Source organism: Ictidomys tridecemlineatus, chromosome 1, assembly GCF_052094955.1.
Source record: "Ictidomys tridecemlineatus isolate mIctTri1 chromosome 1, mIctTri1.hap1, whole genome shotgun sequence".
NCBI lineage: Eukaryota > Metazoa > Chordata > Mammalia > Rodentia > Sciuridae > Ictidomys > Ictidomys tridecemlineatus.
Genome location: NC_135477.1, coordinates 104,669,616 through 104,692,287, shown reverse-complemented (window position 1 = coordinate 104,692,287; position 22,672 = coordinate 104,669,616). Strand labels below are relative to the sequence as shown.

Here is a 22,672-nt window from a genome sequence, read left to right as displayed (position 1 = left end):
GAGCTCTCAGCGACTTATGAAATACCTAAAATGGTCGGTGGGGAGATTCTGAACCAGAGGAAGCCGCACACATGTTCTCAAAGTACAGTGCTGAAAGCATGGATCCCTGTGTAATGGGGATCGAGTACTTAGTTCAAAGCTACTCAATACATTGTTATTATGTGGGTGATCAAGGATGAAGTTAAAAATTTTTAGAGAAGAGATTTTACCAACTTCTACAATAAAATGATATCTGCCCATGTGGTCAAAGTGAACTTCCAATGTTATTAATAATTTACTGTATTAGAGTGTTTAGAAATAAAATAGAGTGGAAAGTAAAATAGTGTGGAAATGATCTCTGATAACTATAGACTAGTTTTACAGTTCCATACTGGTTGTAATACTTATTTTTCAGAGGTAGTATTAATGGTCATTGTCTTCATTAGTGACACATTGAGTGCTTAACAATATGATGGGCGCAGACACCTTCTTTATCTATGATATTCACAACAGTCTTATGAAGCAGGAACTAACTTTATTTCATACATTAGCTCATGAGTAATTTACTTGAGCTACTTCATTATGGCCATAAAACCACAGGATCTAACTGAAGGGAGTTTGATTTGGTCCTACATTGCAATGCCAGGAAACCATAAGAAATATTTTGAAAGAAGTTTTTATAAGGTTACTAATTCTGTGCTCTGTGTGTCTGCATGATTCTCACCCCTTTCCCCAAAGGATATTTAAGGGCTTTTCCTTGAAGAGTTTTGAAAGATAAATTTAGTGGTCACTCTGTGATAAAACTCTACAGAGTTAGCCCTACAAAGGCTGAGTCCTCTGCTATTTGACACATTGTGTTGTACCTGATAACCACTGAGTTCCCCTCCATAAGAAAAATGCTGATTTTATGTTGTTTCAGGATTATTGGTTGTGATCTGTATGATGCTCTTTATAGTTTGATACAAGAAAATATCATGAGTGTGACCTACCTGGTGTGCTAGTTCATGGGCTATGACTTTTGTGATCCACATTTTATCAGAAACAGAAGAGGTTCTGGGATCAAAGAGCAATGATGTCTCTCTATATGTAATAAGGCCCCAATTTTCCATAGCTCCAGGCCCAAAGTCCGGAATAGCAACTAAATCTAGGACAGAATAATAACAATACTTGATCATTATGGCTTCCTCACTGAAGTAGAATTTTCTCCCTGCCCATACACACCATGATCTTTCAGTGAGTATATACAATTTTCTAAAAATATATATATAAAAATCTTAAAATTGATTTGGTGTCTTGTAGTTGTATTGAAAACAATCAGTATCCATTAATAAGTAGAATAAACTCTCCCCATACATTTTTGTGGCTAAAGTAACTTACTGACCCTTGACCATTTTTTTTCCCTGAAAGTGCCAAACTCTGAAAAAAAAAGTTAGGTGCATTTCTGCCAAGAAAATAATTTATTTTAAAAATGCCCACAGTTTGTTTTATATTAGCAGTATTTAAAATCTTTAAAAATAAAAGGCATCAGCCAGGTGCAATGACACACTCCTATAATCCCAACAGCTTGGGAAGTTGTGGCAGGAGGATCACGAGTTCAAAGCCAGCCTCTGTATAACAAGACCCTAAGCAACTCAGCGAGACCATGTCTATAAATAAAATATTTTTTAAAAGGACTGGGGATGTGGTTCAGTGGTTAAGCACCTCTAGTGCTTTTTCCCAGTGCCAAAAATAAATAAATAAGTAGCATCAAATAATTTCTAGTCATGTTTGAGATTCACAAAAAATGAACTCATTCTTAAAAAAGAACTTTCAATCCTCCTGCCTCAGCCTCCCAAGTCACTGGGATTGTGGGCATGCACTACTACACTTGGTTACTTAACAGTTTTAATGTGCTTTGTACATTATAAAAATGTTTGTTTGTTTATTTATTTTTGGTATTGGGAATTGCTCAGGGTACTTTACCAGTGAGCTATATCCCTAGTAAAGCACTGAACTCGATTCCTAGGTGTTTTTTTTTTTTGTTGTTGTTGTTTTTTAAATTTATTTTTTAACTTTGAAGCTGGGTCTTACTAAGTTATTTAGGCTGGCCTTGAACTTGCCCTCAGCCTTTTGAGCTGCTGTGATTATTGCTATGTGTCTGGCTGCAACTTTTATTTTTTAAGATAGGAAATTAAATCCAAGGTAGACTATGAGTATCATCCCATGTAAAGACCTGCTAGTACACCCAACTTAAATTTTCTGTTCTTCCCAATTTTAAAAATTTGTGCCATAGTCTTATCTTTTAATTTCAGTGACCAATATGGATAATATTTAGAAGGACAGTGTTTAGCTCTTTGGTTACATAAACCTTTGACAGCTTTTAGAAAAGAGAGCTGATCTTATACAAATACAGTATAGATAATGCTCCAGAAAAATCATGCAATTCTAATATGCCATTAATATTTTAATATTAAACCTGATGAAGTAATAGAAAAATGATCCACTCTACTTGGGGTTCTCATGAGTACTATATTTTCTTTTATTCTTTTTTTTTAATTTCTTGGAGGTTTTCTTTCTTTTTCTTTTTCCTCTAATATTTTGGGGCATTAAAGTTATACCTAATAGTGGGATTTGTTTTTACCTATTTGTACATACACATAACATAATTTGGTCAATTTAATTCCCCAGTATTATACTTTCTATGTTCAAGGAACATCTCTGGAAAACACATTTTTCCTTCCTGGGCTAACTGAATCTCTTCAATGTTCATATAAACAGGGATGAAATCAAAGCAAGTTCTATGAGCAAATATAAAGGCAATGATGTAGAATATGAACATACCCAGTTTGGGGAGTGGATAGTTGATATCAAAGTACTTTTCATAAAAATCAAGTAGCTTCAGTGATGCTTGCAAAGCATAATGCATTTGATTCCATTTGTCTGGGGATGCATAGATGGACACCTGGGAAATGTGGATCAGAAATGGTCTTTTAGTGACAGCTCTTGGTTACAACTCCATTTCTGACAACTCTTACCCACAGAAAGACAGAGTAAATTTTTCAAGAAAGTATTAAGATAACTTTAGCATGGTGTCAATAAGATATAAGGGGTTCTATGAAGTATTGAGACAAAAGTCAGTTTTGAAAATTATAAATAACCCTGTATTTTCTGTTATAATCAACTCCCTGAGTGTTGATTTGTAAATTATTAGCTATATTAGCCCATTATGAGAACCCACTTGAGTATATCATATCAGTGATGATATACTCTGGCACTTGAAACCAATATTCCAAAATTATGGTCATAAGTAAAACATAGATCCTATTGCTATGTGGAAAAACCTGTAAGAATTTATAGATTCTACCCCCATCCTCTGTCTAGCTTGTTTTAAGCTAAGAAATGTTCAAGTATATTCAATAACAACCCCAAAGTAACTAGCAGTTAAATTGAAAAAAAAATTAGATTCCAGTTTTCTTAGCTTCCAAGTATAGGGCTAAAGGGCTATTTTCATATCATGATCTGTTTTCATGCTCTGAATTAACTGAAGTCTCTCAGAACTTTCATGCAGGGGATATACAAATAGTTACCAATTTTTTAATGGTTTACCAGGCACTCTACTAAATGCTTACAAGTAAAATCTAACTTAATAATCATACACACACCTCCTGTGAAGTACATGCTATCATCTTTATTTTACAGATGAAACAAGGGAAACAAAATACATGGAGGTTAAGTGCCATGTTACAAATCACACAGGTAGAAAGTTGTAGATCTAGGCTGTGAATCCAAGAAAGCTGATAGAAACATGTACCTCTAAAGTGAAATGCCACCTGACTGCCCCCCCCCAACACCCACATCTACGCACATATATATCTATGTTCAGAGGTGCTTTGATATGTATGCAGACACATAACTCATAATACATATCTACATAAACATATGTGTATGTAAGCTATAATAGCAATTTTAGACCCATTTTTCATAAGTCTTATTTTATGGTTCTTTGAAGATGTTTTCACATCTATAATTTGGTTCCTCATGGCAGGAAGTTCTTTTTTATTTCTATAGTGTCTCCACTGATGTTAGTAAAAATGTAACTGTAAGATAATCATTGGGTATTCTGGTAAATTTTTGCAAGTAATTAAGACTCTAAAAATAATGAAGATCTCCTTTTATTGAGAAAAAAGTTATAGAAAACAAGTAGGAAAATAGGAATGCCCTAAAATAAGATGTTGATTTTTAAAATCTTCATGAAATTATTAACATAATATTTTAGAAAAATATTTAATGGCATTTAATTTTTATGTTATATTTTAGTAAAAAATTCTGTAAAAGTCAGCCATAATTATTATTTTACAAAAGTGTACATATATTTGAAAAAATATACATACATAAATATATACAGTATGTAGTGTTACAATGTACACAGAAATATACTTATGTACATACAGAAAATATTTGTAAAGCTTAAATTATGATTATGAATAGCTGTGTCTTGGTGATAGAATAAAGGAACATTTTAAATTTAATTTTTAACCTATTCTACTATGTAAAATAAGAAAAAATATTTTAATGATAAAGGGAAAAGCTTAAGAAAATAATTAAAAGCTCATTGCTTTCAGGCTACTATTCTGCACTGGGTATGAAATTAGAAGTTAATCTCACCTTGACCCCTGATGAGGTTGTGCCACTCACAGAGTTGAAATCACAAACTATATAGGCTACAAGGTAGGTACTCATTTTCACAGTAGTTGCAAAGTGGTCTTCTAAGAGGCCTCCTTGAAGTTCAATTGTTTTAACCTACAGCAAAGGAAAGGAATCAAAATTTGAGAACTGGATATTTCATGACCACGCCTGACTTATGGCAGGAGAGTTAGAGGGAAGCCTGACACTCTGAAGGATCCTCGATGCCTTTCTAGATCAATGAACTCTTTTTACTTTCTATGGCCTCTCGTAGCTCTATTTCTTTTATCCTCTTGAAAACACAAAGCAGTGCTTTTGGGATCACAAAATGATGGCCCTTACATTTGTATTTGTGTGTGTGTGTGTGTGTATTCACACACACACACACACACACACATATATATAATTCATATATATATATATGTATATATATATATATAAAATCTTAGATGCTTCTACATTCTTTTTTTTCCTTCTTTTTTTTATTGGTTGTTCAAAACATTACAAAGCTCTTGACATATCATATTTCATACATTAGATTAAAGTGAGTTATGAACTCCCATTTTTACCCCAAATACAGATTGCAGGATAACATCAGTTACACATCCACTGTTTTACATAATGCCCTATTAGTAACTGTTGTATTCTGCTACCTTTCCTATCCTCTACTATCCCCCTTCCCCTCCCCTCCCATCTTCTCTCTCTATCCCAGCTTCTACATTCTTAAAATGGAATAACCTCCAGCATTGGCATCGATTCAAGTTCTGGGGTTCTAAGCACAAATACCAGAGAATGACCTCTTTCCCTTGGTTGCATAATAAATAAACCTTTGCAGTGCAAGGAAATGGGAGGCAAAACTGTGCTAGATACTTTACATTATCTTTTAATCCTTTTATGTGGGTGTGAGGTAGGTGTTATTTCACAGGTGAGGAAGCAGAGGCTCAGGAATGTTAACTGAATTGCCGAGATCACAGGACTAGTTTCACAGCAAGACCAAAATATGGATGTGACCGTGTGATTCCAAAGATGCTGCTCATTCTTTCTTTTTCTGCATGACAGCTTGAGTCATAATCTTATTTTATCTTTGCTTCATTGATTCAGCAATGAAAGCAGTCAGGCCAAGAAGGTCATTAGTAATTTAAGCTTCTGTCCATCTACTGGGAAACAGAAGGTTTTCAGCCTGTAGACTGGTCAGCTGCATCCATTAAATTCACTGAGAAATTACTGAATTCTACCTTTGCTTAGTCTGAGTGGCTTGTGTCAGAGATAGTCTGTACCATGTTATGCACACTGCTCCTAAATACTGAATGGATACAGATCCAATCATCTGAAAATTCCACTTTCTTCAAATTTGTCAAAATGTAAAATTTTCCTGACCCACCCCTAGCCCTTTTTAAGAAGTCAGGCTGTTAACAGCACTGACCATGGTTACCATGGTTTATTAAGCATATTTTATTTGTTGGATAAGATTACAGTTTGCTTCAACCGGAGAACACAGCTTGAAGGATTACAATAAACGGTTTGGAATACTACAACAGCAAATGTTTGTGGTTTTAAAATGTACAGATTTCTATTGAAAAAAAAATGTATTTCTGAGTTTCAATAAAGAAGAAGATACTGATCAAATATTCTAAGAAAGTTAAAATTTTATTTTGGCTGTATTTTTTAACTCTATGCAGCAAATTAATTTTGCCCCAAAATGATCTCTTTGAGGAATTTGATTCAGTGAGTATTCTATGAATCCCCACCAAAGGAACTGTCTTAAGTGGAGGACAACGGGCAGGTAGCACTGTGGACTTCTGCAAATGTCAAGACCATTAAGCCTTGGATGTTTGGATGGGTTATGAGAAGAGGTGGTGAATCCGTGGGACTATGAGAAAATGAGAGTCTGGACCACTTGAAAGCTGGTGGCCAAGATGATCAAGAGGTAGATACGTATTTGCCCTGATTTCTGCCTCCAGAGAGACAGTCCATGAAAGCCAAGTTTTGCATGGGAGTCTGGAGTGACCCATGAGGATTAGCATTTCCTTAAATAGAAGTGCATGGGATATTCACGTAAGTTCTTCCAGAATGGTGATGTAAGCTCCAATTATAAAGCACTCATTGCTGGACAAGAATTTAGCTAGTTTCTCAGTGCCAGAAGAACTGTACTTGCATAGTAAATATCACAGCAGGTATGTTTTCCCTTAAGGTGGAAAGGAGCCAAGGAAATGCCCCAAGGTATGCTGCCAACTACTTGGGTGGCCCCTACTTCCCTTAAATATTTTATTTTCAGTTAAACAGATTGAGAATTTCATGTGTGTTGTTTCATCCCATCGGACCACAACTCATATGTTACAACTATTATCCAGAGAGTATAAAAGACTGGATTGGGCAACAAAAAAGCAAGTTATACTAGTATTCTCTGTAAAGAGCATGAACCAGAGCTGCTTCAGCCAGCTGAGCCAATGCAGAGATTCAAGGATTAGATGAGATATTTTCACAGTGTTGGCTGATTTTTTTTTTTTTTATATCCAGGGGCACTTAACCACTGAGCTACATCCTTAACTTTTGTGTGTGTATGTGTGTTATTTATTTAGAGACAGAGTTTCACTGAGTTGCTTAGGGTCTCGCTAAGCTGCTGAGGCTGGTTTTGAACTTGCTATTCTCCTGCCCCATTCTCCTGAGCTGCAGGGAATGAAGGCAGGCATGCGCCACAGTGCCTGGATTTTTCTTAAATAGGAGAAGTTACCAGAGGTTTCTAAAGATGTCCAACATTCTAATATAATAACAGTAGTGTCAATTTTTGTTTGCATAATATTTTAATGAACAGTCCTATTTTACTCTCCATATGAAAAATTATATTAATAAAAAGCTTGCAGGAAAGAGACGGAATGACATATTGCCTTTAAATGAACATGCTGTTGGAAAGAAGCCTCAGAGCTAAGGTAGCAGATCATCAATACTGAAAATGAAAGAGCAAACTAAACTTCTGTCTGTTTGATCATGGAAAAATTGAAGCGTATGTGTCACCTGCAGTTTGCACATTTTCCCTCAGTCTTCCCTGCTAATATTTCAGAGAAAATGTGTTTTCCAGCGTTAAAATGAAATCTGAGGAAATGCAGTGTCAGAGCACATTCTCTTTTCACTCTTGCATCTGCAGAGGCCAGGCCCTCTTTAGAGCAGAGTGGAAAACAACTATAACCGCCATTTGATGGCTGCTGGTAACCAAAGCTGCTTTTTGTGCAGTCTACCATTTGAAAGCACCACTGAGAGGGCCTCTTTTTATCCTACTTTCCAAGCATCAATGGGGAAATATTTTACATTTTGTTCAACAGCACAAATGGCAAGCATATCATTAGTGAGGAAATATCAAATGAGGCTCTGGGACTATTATGTCCTTCAGGGTCTCTGTATTCTGAGTATAATTCAGAATAATTCAAGCCCCCCCAAGAATCCAATGTTCTCTTTCAATTAAAAAACATGCACAACCACAAAAAATAGCTTTCATAAATAATTTTAAGAACTACTTTCAACATTTAAATAAAAATGGATAAGGGATTGTAAGTGTTATTACAGATTACCAGTCAAAATTTTCCAGAATGAGGCCTGAAAAGGTCCTTTAGGCCCTTGCCCACAGCAGTTGCAAAGCAGGGAATTGTTATAAAAGCAGAATTTTGGGCCTCACCCCAAGGCCTACTGAATCTGAATTTACATTTTCACAAGATATTTGAACAATTCATGTTAACACTAACGTCCCAGGAGTGCTGTTCTAGGTGATTCTGAATTTTGTCACTGATTTAGGAGAACATTGTTTCCACGTGAACTCAAATAAAATATAAATCTCTTTGGGGGAAAAGAAGCTTTTTATGTAGGAATACCCCCAAACAAAATGTCTCAAGAGGTTAGGAAAATTATAAAATATTTAGATGGATGAAAACAAACTAATGGCTTATATCCGGAAAACAAGGGAAAAAAGTTTAAGCAAAGACAGAGACACAATTGAGAACAATCCCCAAAGTTCCTCAAAATGGCAATACCTTTGGCATGTTGGATAGTGCGATGTGTCTGCTCTCTCTTCTTATCTTGATTGAAAAGTTGGCTTTGAACAATGGTTCATCAAAGCAAGGAAAAGCCATACGTGCCTGGGTTGGCTGAAAATCTGTTACTGCAATTATTCTGCGAAAAGACCCCCCAGTCAGAAGACACAAGTGAAACCAAAAATAAATTAGTTCATACCTTCAGCAAACAGTTTACTAAAACTGGAGATGCTGTATTTGATTTCTCAAACTATAATCTTAGTGAATCCAGATTTTCCCTCTTTGACGAAAACAAGGGTAAAATCTTATTCAGTGTCTCTGCCAATCATGATTAATGCTCACTCTTGAGCACTCCCATTATTTCCTTCACACTCGTGTCACACAAGGATATTGAGGCTCACAGAATTCCAGTAAACTATACCAGGATCCTTAGCAAATCAGTCTCATGCCCAGTTAAACTGGCCTCAAAATTGAATAGGAAATTAGTAGTTCAGTTACTGTCTTGGAGCCTGAGGAGGCTTCAATAAAATGTGTGAATGATTATATTGATGAGTGATGTCTTAGGTTGTGCTTCCAGGAAGGGAATCCCAAATTACTAAGAATATGCTGTCAAGGTGAGGCAGTAAGAGAAGAAGAAAGCTTGCAAGGTGTGGTATTAAGTAAGTCCCAGCCTCAGCCTTATTCCCAGAGAGCTCTGGGATGGAAACTACACCTTCGAGTTGCTCTCACTGAAGTCAAGGAGCTGGGCTCTCATATTCTTGTATCACCATTGATTAAGGCTCTCCATGTAGCACCAAAGTCCCCATTTCTAAATCTATCTGCTGGCCAGCAAAGCTCCTCCAGTCTTCAAATTGGTAAGTCATAGACAGTCTAACAAACCCTGTATTCCAACAATTCAGTAATACCTGAAATTGTATAATTACAAATTTATTGCTTGCATTTTAAATTTCAACTAAGCAGTAAGCCTAGGGAGCAGATTTTGGCCGAAGAGAAGGGAATAATAAAAAAATCTCAAGTGTCTGATAAAGGACAAGGGGGCCATGGGGAGAACAGAGGGGCTATCAAGATAATTTTACCTCAGCTTCTTTTATTTTTCTGATTCTGGTTGGGGAAATGAGGTTAGGAATGTAAATGATTTACTCAGAGCCTCAAGTTTTCATTTGAATTCTGTAGCAGGTATTGCAAATGTAAAGGAATTCTAAGCGTCTGAAATAATTTTCACTAATGTGAAATTTGGGTTCTATTAAGTCTACATTGGAAAAGCAAGGAAAACAAAACAAACAAACAAACAAACAAAAACACACACAAAAAACACCCTGACCCTTTGCTATTACACAATGACTTTTAACTCCACATGCATAGTAGTAATTTCCTGCTTCTCAAAAGAATGATTGTCTCCTGAATTTTTTTTTTTGTGTGTGTGTGTGTATGTGAGTGTGTGCAAAGAAAAAGAGAGACAGGGAGGGAGGGAAAGAGAGAATGTGTTCTCTCAGATTCAATTGACACTGTGCAGCATATTATCCCACATGTTGATCTTTTAGATGACTGAGTATGAACAGCCCTGACTCATTAATTATAAGAGGACTCAGATATAGCCTTCAATTAATGATGAAAGGTGTGCTGGAAAGTCCTCTAGCTCTTACTTCAGATATGTACCCCTGTAGTCTCCCACATTTCCAAAAATATTATCCCTAAAATGTATGACCTTTGAATGGACTACTTTTTACTTAAAAAAATTAAATAAAACAAAACAAACAAAACACCACTGGTTTTATGGTGCCTTAGTGACAAGGAGTTGATACGTTTCATTTCTAGTACTGTGCTGGTCCTGAGCACAGGTCCCTGAGAACTGAGTGCAATAAGTGTCACCAAGGGGAGGGGAAAAGAGATGGGCCAGGGAAAGAGCTATGCTATGTGTACTTGAGGCCTCAATGGACAGTGAATACCCAAGGTGGGGAAGGAAAAGCAAGTATGTAGAAGACTCTGCTAGCCACCTGCTCAATATCCATTCACTTTCTTCAGTTTCAAACTCTCTGCTCTTCAAAATTAATGTCCAATTCAACTACTTTGCTCCATAACTAATGTCACTAGCTTGGGCCAAATTACCATAATTTCTTTCCTAAATAATTGTAATGACCTCCCAAATGATTGCTCTACTTCTATTTTTTCTTATCTATAACATACCCTACCATGGTTTGGTTTGGCATATCCTCTCAGTAGCTCATGTGTTGAAAGCACGGTCCCCAATGTAGCAAGGTTCAGAGGTGGGCTTTTAGGCAATGGTTGGACTATGAGGACTCTAACCACATCTATGGATTAATCTATTTCATGAGCTAATCTGTTAAGTGAATGGACTATGGAGAGGTACGAGTTATAGGAAGTAGGTCACTAGGGGTGTATCCTGGCCCCTCTCTTTCTGGTTCCCAGCTATCATGAGCTGAGAAGCTTTCCTCTGCCATGTCCTTCTGCCATGATATTTCTGCCTTGGATCCAGCTGAGCATGGACTGGATCCTCTGAAACAGTGAGCCAAAATAAATATTTCCTCCTCTAAATTATACTTGTCAGGAATTTTTATCATAGTGATAAAAAGCTGACAATACCTACCCCCATGATAAGGTTTGATCTTCATAAAGATCAAATTTATGATCAAACTAGATCATAAATTGTGATTTATGCACAAACGAGATCAGAACCTTCCAATGACTTTCCTTTGAACCTGAGGCTCTAAAACTCTACATGACCTTCTTCCTTTCCCCTCGTCACTCCCCCAACTCAGCTGGCCTTCTTTTCTCCATCAGCCCTACCTTAGAGACTTTGCTCTTACCCCATGGTGTTCTCATGATTCCCCTGTTCACTCCTCACTCTCTCTTTCAATTCAGGTCTCAGCTCAAATGCATCTTCTCAATAAAGACTTCCCTGCCAACTCAACTATATTCATCTCAATCCCCAGATATACTTTCTTGTTATTGTATCACTTTGTCTTATTTTCTTCATAGTAGCTATCATTTACCTTGCCCCTTTTATTTATTTTCTTGTCCTCATAGTCTCTTTGACCATCTCTTACTACTGTGCTTTCAAGTAGCCTTGACTGACACACAGTATGTGTTCTGTGAATGTGAGATGATCAAGTAGACCCTATTTCTTAGTTCTCCAAACAGATTTCTCCTTTGCCACTGCCTCCTGGGTTTGAATGATACTATGTCCTGCCAATGTGAACTTTCTCACTTCCTCTTTTCCAATCCAAACCTCACATCTCCTTCTGGTGTTGACTCATCTTCTCTGGGAAGCTGTGCCTATTTCAGCCCTTTCTGTGGGGTCTGTTTCTTCACTAGCATATAAACATGTTTGTCTTATCAATCTTACACTGGCCTCTCCTTGAATTGCCTTATTTTCCCTCCAGCTGTTTATGCCTCTGTATCCTGTCTTCCCATTCCCACTGTACTTAAGAAATAGTATAGTTTATTCCTCTTCCAAGTTCCCCACAGTGTTGGGTTTCTTATAAATGATTGCTGAAGCACACTACTGACAAAGAAATGTAAGCCACAAAGAAAGTATGACAAGAGACTGTAATGACTGATAAGATCTTACCTTGTTTCACCACGTAGAGTTCTGTAGGTGCTTTTATAAAACCCTTCAAAGCCATTAGCTAACTTGCCCTGAAAGTCAATAGCTACATAGTATCTCAGGTCAGCCATAAGTTTCTCTGGAACCAGTAGTGCAATTTGCTCATGAGCAGGATAACTCAAAACTTGAAGCTTTTGCCCTGGTTTCTTATCTCTTAAATCTTCCTCTGACTGAAGGGTGGCATTCATGATTTCAAGATCTTTGCAGTGCAAAATGATAAATTGGGTGGTATCTCGGACCAAAATCTCAATCATCTCAGATGCAACAAAGTCCAGAGAAGTGAGATTTGGGTGGACAAAAAGGTCATAGTGGAGAGGAATGACACTGTTTGGGAGCCTTAGCTGATACCATGGAAATGGCTCCCCATTGGTGGCTACTGCGAAAGCCCCAGGGTCCTCACTGGACTGATAACTAGATGATACTGAGAACTGAGAACAAATGCATAGTTTTGGCAGGATTACTTCTGAGCAGCAAAATCCTATGTAAATATTAAATAATAGTTTTCTCTGTGAATTAATCATTTCTGAAGAGTGGAATATTAAATCTATTCTTTAAAATACAAGCTAACATTCAGGGTAAATCTCATAGTTCTTCATCACACTTGGCTTCAGTTACATCATCCAAGATCCAAACGATGTTTCAAATAGATTTAATCTAGAAGAAAAAAAAAAGACACCTAAAACACGAAGAAAAAAATTTCAATTCACAAAAACTTAAAAGCATAAAAAGATATGCATGGATGTGAAAGATTACTCTATCATAAACAAAACAAATATCCATTAAATAAAGTAGAAATTAAGCAATCATCTGGTTATTATAAACAAAAGTCATTTTAGGCTCAAATAAAAGGACCCTTCCTTAAAATTGCACATATTGGATCCCCTCTGCATTCCTGAGCAATGAGCAGAAGACAGGAGTGTAAATTCATTGATTGTAATACTAATCACATTTTTTTACATCATCTTAAGAGTATGCCTGGGGGCTGGGGATGTGGCTCAAGCGGTAACCCACTCGCCTGGCATGTGTGTGGCCCGGGTTCGATCCTCAGCACCACATACAAACAAAGATGTGTCCACCGATAACTAAAAACAATAAAAATAAAAAAAAATATTCTCTCTCTCTTTTAAAAAAGAATTCTGTATAATTTTTATACCAGATATTAATTTTATTATTAATGGTATTGAACTAATTTCTTTTCATAAATAATATCATCTCAATGTTTTTATTCTATGGCTACTGATATAAAGGATGCAATAACTTTCCATTACTTTTTAAAATGCAAATTAAACTGAATTCACTGCTTCTGTAAATACAACTAAAGTAGTTTCTTCATATCAGAAAACAAAATTAGAACAAAAAGTTTAGTTAATTTAGGAGGTTCATCTCTGCTTCAGGACCTGCCACTTGCCTCTATTTGCTTTTCCTTGCTCCGACTTAACCTCACAAATTGTTTTTTGTTTGTTTGTTTGTTTGATTGATTAATCATTAACAAGTACTTCAAAATTAATTATCCAAATAATTATTTCAATTTTCCAACTTTCAATATTAATACAGATCAAAGGGTATATTAAAGGAAAAAAGAGAATAAAAAATGGATAAATAATGATGCTTCTCTTTCCTTCTTAAGAAAAACTTTAAATTATAGTTACTAAGAACCTCTGATGAATAAAATAATTGGTTTATTATTTTGGATTTCTGAGGATTTTACGAAATAGAATGGCTTATTTGTTATACTGGGCTTTGGAACCACAGCACCCAGATTCCAACGGGATCTTCACTTAACCTATCCTGTATGGTAGATGTTCTGACTTTCCAAACATTCATTTCCTCATCTATCAGACAGTGCAATGATTATATCCCCTTATGTGAGGATAATTAAACTAACTAATCCATGTGAAGAATTTGGCATAGCACAGCAATTAGCATATAAGGAATATGCCTGAATTCCAGATAGTAAATTACTGCTGTGGTTATTGTAATTTGCATTTGTTGGCTTACATGAAGGATTACTCTGCTTCTATTTAGCACACCCTACCAGAGAGAAGTGATTTTTTTTTTTTTTAACTAATGAGAGTGAAGAGAAAGTCCTTGACATTTCCTCAGATAGTCTGTAATGTTAATCTGGCAAGGATTTTAAAGGCCAGCTAGTGCAAGTTCTTAAAGTCCAGATAAAGAAACTGAGGGTGAGTGACTGTCCCAAAATCACACAAGAAGTTTGAGGCTGACTCAGGACTAAAATACATTTTTCTGGCCCTCAGTATAGTGAACTTTGCATTACACTGCCTTGTACTTTAAGGAACATTGCAACAAACAAAATATTCAGGGATTGAAATTATAATAATTACAAGGAACACATGAGAAATGTGTCTAAAAAAAAAATCCCTGAAAAGGAGTGAGTCAGTTCAGCAGAAAGTCTTAAATCAAGTCCCATCCCCAAGTGCACTCTTTCCACTCTAGCAGTACCAGACTCACCCTCTTTCCCCAGTCTCGGCTCAGATGACAAACCCCCTACCCCCAATATGATAGATTTCTATCTTCAGGTTAGGCCACTATTCTCACTGAAAATCTGTGGTTTAAAGAAAAACCCAAGAACAATGCTGATAAATTACCTTGATTCACGCTGCTGCAGATTTGAAAGGAGGACACTTTATTATTGCTTTCACTTTCTCTTCTAAGATTCAAAACTTTGCACACTTCCTGATTACAGGGCTAACCAGTTCATTATCATGAGGTATGAATGAAGTATAAGACAAAAAGTTCATTCCATAAAGCACAAAAACTTTCTGCAGAATGTACCAATAAGAGACTTCGGAGTACAAGCCAGTTGGTAAGGTAGGATCTAATTCCAATATTTCTAATGGCTGTTGCTCCTGCAATTTTGTCTTCCTCATATCCTTATTTCAGAACTTTCAGAACCTACTTCATGTTTTTTTTTTTTTAGTAATAAGTTATTTTAAGCTACCACTCTGTGCTGTGTACCTGGTTATATGAAATATTACCTCTGTCCATCTACCCGCAACAAAGTTAACTCCAAGGTTGCCATTGAGCTCCCTGTCAGCTTCTAAGGCCTTTATCATAGGTGATTATCCTTGGCTTTTCCATGTCTAACCTCTTGTGTCTTGATCACAGAGATCTCTTGGGTCTCTCTTTCTTTCTCTCTCTATATTTTTTATTCTATTTTATTTATCGTTACATATGACAGCATATTGCAATTAATTCATATTACACAAATAGAGCACAATTTTTCATGTCTCTGGTTGTATACAAATTAGAGTCACACCATTCATATTTTCATACATGTACTTAGGGGATTGATGTCTGTCTCATTTCATCATATTTCCTATCACCAAACCCCTTCCCTTCTACTACCTCCCCTTTACCATATCAAAAGTTCATCTTTTCCTCCCATGCTGCCCACCCCCATCCCCATTATGAACCTGCATCATTATATCAGAGAAACATTCAGCTTTTGGTTTTGGGGGATTGTCTTAACTTCACTTAGCATTATATTCTCCAACTCTATCCATTTACCTATAAATGCTATGATTTTATTCTCTTTTATTGCTGAATAATATTCCATTGTGTATATATACCACGTTTTCTTTATCCATTCATCTACTAAGGGTATTTAGGTTGGTTCTAAAGCTTAGCTATTGTGAATTGTGCTGCTATAAACATTGATGTGGCTGTGTCCCTGTAGTATGCTCTTATTAAGTCCTTTGGGTATAAACTGAGGAGTGGAATAGCTGGGTCAAATGGTGGTTCCAATTCCCAGTTTTTCAAGGATTCTTCATACTGCTTTCCCTATTGGCTGAACTAATTTGTAGTCCCACCAGCAATGTATGAGTGTCCTTTCCCCACCCCCAACATACTTGCTAACACTTATTGTTGTTTGTATTCATAACAGCTGCCCTTCTGACTAGACTGAGATGAAATCTTATAGTAGTTTTGTTTTGTATTTTTCTAATTGCTAGAGATGTTGAACATTTTTTCATATATTTGTTGATTGATTGTATATCATCTTCTGAGAGGTGTCTGTTCAGTTCCTTGGCCCATTTATTGATTGGGTTATTTGCTTTTTGGTGTTAAGATTTTTGATTTCTTTATGTATCCTAGAGATTAGTGCTCTATCTGATGTGTGTGAGGTAAAAATTTGTTCTCAAATTATAGGCTTTCTAGTCACCTCACAGATTGTTTCTTTTGCTGAGAAGAAGCTTTTTAGTTTGACTCCATCCCATTTATTGATTCTTGATTTTTGCTCTTGCTCTATTAGAGTCTAATGAAGGAAGTTAGGGCCTAATCCAACATGATAAAGATTTGGGCCTACTTTTTCTTCTAATGGGCACAGCATCTCAGATGTAATTCTTAGGTCCTTGATCCATTTTGAGTTTTGTGCATGGTGAGAGATAGGGACTTAATTTCATTTTGTTGCCTATGGATTTCCAGTTTTCCCAGCACCATTTGTTGAAGAGGCTATCTTTTCTCCAATATATGTTTATTGTGCCTTTGTCTAAATAAGGTAACTGTAGTTATGTGGGTTAGTCTCTGTATCCTCTATTCTGTATCATTGGTATACAAGTCTATTTTGGTGTCAATACATGCTGTTTTTTGTTACTATTGCTCTGTAGTATAGTTTGTATTATTTTGAAGTCACCTGTTTCACTCTTCTTGCTAAGGATTGCTTTAGCTATTCTCTCTTGTTCTTAGCCAGGTGGAGGTGGATCTCTAACCTCCTCATCACATTAGATGTGGGCCTTCCACAAAGATGACATCTCTCTTTACCCTTTCTAGTGCAAATGTAGCTCTTCTCCTTGCTCATCCCACATTTTTTTCCACTCTGATCTCTTCTTCAAGGGTTCGGCTGCTATAGTCCCAAAAGCCTGATACTCTGGTACAAGGATATTCTGCCAACAACTCAATATTTTCTTTCCCAAGATCAGCACACTTTCCTGATTACCTGTTCAAAGTCTTCCTCTACTATTTATTATTGGATCATATCGTTATTTTGATTCTGCTGTTCTCCAATTTGTTACCAAATCTTGTGGATTCTTTCTTTTTAATATTTTTCTATCCAACATCTAAAAATTCTCACAGATATTCAAGTAGCTCAAGTCCTCCTCACTTCTCACAATGGTCTCAAACAGATCTCTTCAAATTTTCTTATTAGAGCTTTATAGTTATACGTAGTAGTTGAGTTCATCCTGACATACTCTTACATGCATGGAAATGGATTTCAGTTCATAATCCCCCTCTTTTTCCTCTTGTCCTTTCTCCCCTCTCCCATTGTCCTTCCTCCATTCTACTAGACTCCCTTTCACACATCTATTAATTTGTATTTGATTAATTCTTCATGTTATCCTATCCTTCCCTTCCCATTTCCTTTATTTTCCTCTAGCATTCACATATGAAAGAAAACATTTGAGTTTCTGAGTTTGGCTACTTTCACTTAGCATGATATAATACATTGCCATCCATTTACTGGCAAACGCCATAATTTCCTTCTTTTTTATGGCTGAGTAGAACTTGATTTTTTGTATATGATATAGATATTGCTGATTCCATAATTTAGCTATTGTGAATTGTGCTGCTGTAAACATTGATATGGCTGTATTACTGTAGAACTTTGATTTTAGATCATTTGGGAAAATACCAAGGAGTGGGAAAGTTGGATCATATGGTGGTTCCATCCCTAGTTTGTTAAGGAATCTCCATACCGCTTTCCAAAGTGGTCATACTAAAGTCCCACCAACAATGTACATACTAGTCTAAAGTCCAACCAACAGTGTTCCTTTGTCTCACAACCTCTCCAGCATTTATTTATTTGCTTGATCATTGCCATTTTGACTGGAGTGAGATGAAATCTTGGTGTAGTTTTGATTTTCATTTCCCTGAATGCTAGGGATGTTGAACATTTGTTCATGTATTTGTTGACCATTTGTGTTTCGTTTTTCGAGAAATTTCTGTTTAGTTCTTTTGTCCATTTATTGATTGGGTTATTTGGTTTTTGGTGTTAAGTTGTTTTGAGTTCTTTGTATATTCTGGATATTGGTTCCCTATCAGAGGGGTAGCTGGCCAAGACTTTTTTTCATTCTGTAGGTTCTTTCCCAACGCTCAAACAGGTTTTTCTGGCTTCTCAATGCAGGCTGGCTAGTTGTACAACATCACCAGATTATCCTTTCAACTGCTGATTGATAATGTCTCCCTACTCAAGATGTTCATCTTCTTTACAAAGAGGGGAGGTGCCTAATGTGGAGACCATGGGTGGCCAGCAGACAGACTATGGGACAACCTATGTTTATTTTATTTAGATACTAAGGCATTGGAAGGCAATGCACTCCTGCATGTGTTATTTTCAAGTGAATATAGCAAGCTGAGCTGTCACTCTCTTGCAGATCCTTTACATGCTTTGTCCTCCTGTGCATCTGCACTTGCAATACTACATTTTAGTCCAAGATTTCACCTTGTCAAGATTATATGCTAATTAACTCCCAGGCCCTATTTCCCCATCTCTTATCTTCTATTATTTCAACCTAAATATTATGGTTTGAAGTGAGGTGACCTCAAAAACCTCACATGTGAACAATGCAAGAAGATGTAGAGGAGAAATGATTGGGCTGTAAGAATCTTAACCCAAATAGTGAGTTAATCCCAGTTGGGATTAACTGAGTGGAAACTGAAGTGATAGGGTATGGATGGAGGAGGTGGGAATTGGAAGCATTGCTTTGGGGTATATATTTGTATCTGGCAAGTGGAGATCTCTCTCTGCTTCCTGATCATTATGTGAGTTGGTTTCCTCTGCCACACTCTTTCGTCATGATATTCTACCTCACCTTGAGCCCCAAGGAATGGAGCTGGCCTTCTATGGGCTAAGACCTCTGAAACCATAAGCCCTCAAATAAACTTTTCCTCCCCTAAAATTGTTCTGGTCAGATCTTTTAGTCACAGTAATGAAAAAGCTGACTAAAACACTGAATGAACAATTTGATAAAGTAGAGAGGCAAAAATCAAGAAGTTAATCTAACCTGGGGTTAGGGGCACAAGGCTGAAAATGGAGTCTCTAAGACTAGCATTTCATGTGGTTAGAAGGGTATCAGGGATGAGGCAGAGGGATGGCTGGAAATAGTGAGTAGAAAAAAGAGACAAAGAAGAGGAGGCTTGGGCTGGGGTTGTGGCACAGTGGTAGAGCTCTTGCCTAGCATATGTGAGGCACTGGGTTCGATTCTCAGCACCACTTATAAATAAATAAAGTCCATTGACAACTAAAAAAATATTAAGAGAAAAAAGAAGTGGAAGCTCCAGGGGCTTATTCACAGAAAGTGAATTCTGCAGGATGAGGGACTCTCCCCTGCCCATTGGAACAGAGATGGTGGTGGAGAATGAGAAAACTTGGAGATCCAGTTGAGCTACAGAACCCTAGAAGAGACAGTTGAGTAGAATCCGAATACTTCATAGTGTACTTAAGAATCAAGGGTTTCCTAACTTTTGTTTTTCTTGATAATAGAATAATCTTTGGGATATTTGTTGTTTAGAGAAGTCAGATGTCTCACTTTATACTTCATCTTGGTCTCATACTTGGAAGAGTCTTTCCTTGGCTTTCTAAAGAGTAACAGTCCTAAATCAACACTGAGTCTGTACTGCCACAAGCTAGGTCCTTCCCCTAAACTTGCTTTATTTTTCTCCTTAGTATTTATCAACACCTGATATCACACGTGCACACATGCACAGACACACGTATTTAATATTAATGCATATTTGCTCATTTGTTTGTTTTACCTGTCTCCCCACTAGAACACAAGCTATTTTCAGGGACTTTGTCTTCAGCTGAATGCAAGAATGTACTTTAAACGTTTTTAGTTTTTCTTCACGTATTGCTCAACACTTGTTCCATGCTTCAGGGTACTTTCCATTTCTGGTTGAGCCCAGTATTGCCTCATCTTTACTGAAGCTCTGCTTCATACAACAATAGATTATCTATGTGACTTTTTCAGTGTTCCTTTGTAAGCTACTTATCACAAAGTAAATGCTACTTGCAAGAAACTACCTTGGAAGTGACACATGTTTCCTTTCTACTTTCTAACTAGGTAGGGGCTCTTGTTTGATCAATTTTACTGGTTGTTACCTTGGACTAATATGTTTGTGTTTCATATTCTCCCCTAAAGTATCAATTCCTCATGGCTGGGACAAATACTACTATGTCACTCTTTCCAGCACCTGTGAGGTTATTGTGCGTATCACAAACTCTCAACAAGCAGATAAGAATGAATAAGTTGAAGTGAATTTTCCAAAGAGATGATATTTACTTATTTGTCAAATGTTTTAAAGATTTGATTATTTTTTTTTAGAATTTTTTAGAAATTAAATTTCACGAATTTGCATGTCATCCTTGCAGCAGGGGCCATGCTGATCTTATCTGTATGGTTCCAATTTTAGTATATGTACTGCCGAAGTGAACACAAGATTTGATAAATTTTTACTGAAAATTTTCTTAAATAAGGCTGGGGTTGTGGCTCAATGGTAGAGCACTTGCCTACTACATGTGTGAGGCACTGGGTTTGATTCTCAGCACCACCTATAAATAAATGAAATAAAGGTTTTGTGTCCACCTTTATTTCATTTATTTATATATTACAAGTATTTTCATCCTCTTTTGGTGTTCTTAACAGATTTAAATCCTAATGACTCAAGCTATTTATTACAAACTGAATCTGGTATCAACAGAATTGGGTTTGAGTTAACTTTTAAAAATTACTCCCTCATCTCCAATTTAGAATACTTTCTTAAATGATAATGCTTTCCTTAATTATTACAGAGGTTTACTGCCAATCTCAGAATCAATTTGTGACAGTATATAAAAAACAGTTTGTCAATGTTTTATAAACTTTAATTTTTTTTTACTTGTGCCAGTGACTTCTATAATAATACTCAGTGGTTATGTTATGTTGTCATAAATTGGCATCCTTTTGATGTAAATGAGAGGTAATGAGACTTGATGTTGCTATTTTTTTTGAAACCTTGTTGGTACTATAGAAAGTTTATTCTGCCTCTTTCATTTTTACCAAATTTTATTCACCCTGTGCTTTCCCTTTCAGTTACTCTCAGCCTCTGCCCTAGACCTGTTTCAAGGTTATTGCTTCTAATGTGCTGTGAGTAAAGAATTAGCAAGTGGAGCTAGTTGGAGGCATTCAGAGGACTTATCATTTTCTTTCTTAATGCCACCTGTTTACGGATAGGAGAAATGACAAATGGCCTCCTTACAAATGAAGTGTTACTGTATCTCCTTCTTTCTTTTACAAGCAAGGCTATTGAATTTTCTCCCCTTAACATAATCGTTCATGGCTTGGCCTTTGTCAATACTAGATGCTTGTCACTGTCAAAACAGCCCACTCACAGTTTTATAAACTGCTTCCTTCTCTTTGCCTTCCACTTTATTTTAAAAGAATCTATAAAAATCTGTTAAACATACTTTGCAGAATTATTGCAATGCCTCTGTTCATTTTTATATAAAATGGTGGCAAAGACTATAATATATTTTTTCAATTGTTTAATTTAAATAGAAAAATGAAAGTTGTGTTAATGCAAAGATTAGGGCCTTATGCAAAATACCAGGGATGGGGGTGGAGGGTTCATCTGGAAAATAATTTCTGTAGCCTCTTTTAAACTTACACAGTTTTGGCAGAAAATTAAAACAGTACAATCCCAGAATTTTAAATCAGTTCTGACAGGAAGATGGTTTTTCAAAACCTGACATTTTCAGTATGTCTTCCATAAAGAATTTCCCAAAAACAAAACCAGAAAAGTACAATAAAAAAAATCTGACATTGTTAAAGTAGAAAAGAAAGATAAATAAGACTGACATTAGACAACTGAAATTGTACCACATTTAAAATTCTTATTTAAGAGCCAAAAGAAGAATTCTGATCCCTTTATCATTCTCCTGTTAAAGATAACCTAAGTAACTGATTGTACATTTTCAGACAAAAAGAAAAAGTGGTTAAAATAAACGAGAGTGATTCTAAGCTCTGAATATACTTTGAAAGTAAATTCTGTGTTTTCAACTAATTGATAAAAGTTAACTGATTAAACCAAATCAGTATTGTGTTGGCATCTTATTACTTAAGGACTTTTTTTTTACCTTAAAAAAAAATCCTATAATAACCTGTACTTCTGGCCAAGATAGAATAAGGGCTCTGATACATCCTTTCATTTGAAACAAAACAAACAAACAAAAAAATGGACAAATAATAGTCTATATCTTTTAATTTATGTCTTTTGCAAGACAATAAATATCAGACAACCAGTAATCCCTGAAGAAAAGGGAACAAATATGGAAAGCCCAGCAGTGTTCCCAGTTTCCTGCCTTGAGAGAGATCCAGGCTGCTTCCTAGCT

General features: G+C 36.2%; 2 protein-coding genes and 1 non-coding gene across 4 annotated transcripts in view; 1 reads left to right on the top strand and 2 right to left on the bottom strand.

Annotated features, from left to right (window-relative positions):
• The window catches only part of Erap2 (endoplasmic reticulum aminopeptidase 2), a 38,948-nt gene extending 23,924 nt beyond the window's left edge, over window positions 1-15,024 (bottom strand). The window contains exons 1-6 of the mRNA XM_005326142.5: window positions 14,895-15,024; window positions 12,250-12,939; window positions 8,661-8,799; window positions 4,624-4,758; window positions 2,800-2,920; window positions 969-1,123 (exon numbers count right to left, since the gene is read on the bottom strand). Of these exons, the coding sequence (XP_005326199.1) occupies window positions 969-1,123; window positions 2,800-2,920; window positions 4,624-4,758; window positions 8,661-8,799; window positions 12,250-12,806 (1,107 nt within the window). The 5' untranslated portion in view covers window positions 12,807-12,939; window positions 14,895-15,024. The remainder of the gene's footprint in view (window positions 1-968; window positions 1,124-2,799; window positions 2,921-4,623; window positions 4,759-8,660; window positions 8,800-12,249; window positions 12,940-14,894) is intronic.
• The window catches only part of Erap1 (endoplasmic reticulum aminopeptidase 1), a 103,915-nt gene continuing 96,219 nt past the window's right edge, over window positions 14,977-22,672 (top strand). Inside the window, exon 1 of one of the 2 annotated variants that reach the window (XM_078045052.1) lies at window positions 14,977-15,117. The gene's annotated coding sequence lies outside the window, so the exon portion shown is untranslated. The remainder of the gene's footprint in view (window positions 15,118-22,672) is intronic. The other variant, XM_078045060.1, reaches the window with a different exon arrangement.
• On the bottom strand, window positions 20,636-20,737 carry LOC120885918 (U6 spliceosomal RNA). Its single transcript, XR_005728718.1, has one exon. It is a non-coding gene; the product is annotated as a U6 spliceosomal RNA (small nuclear RNA).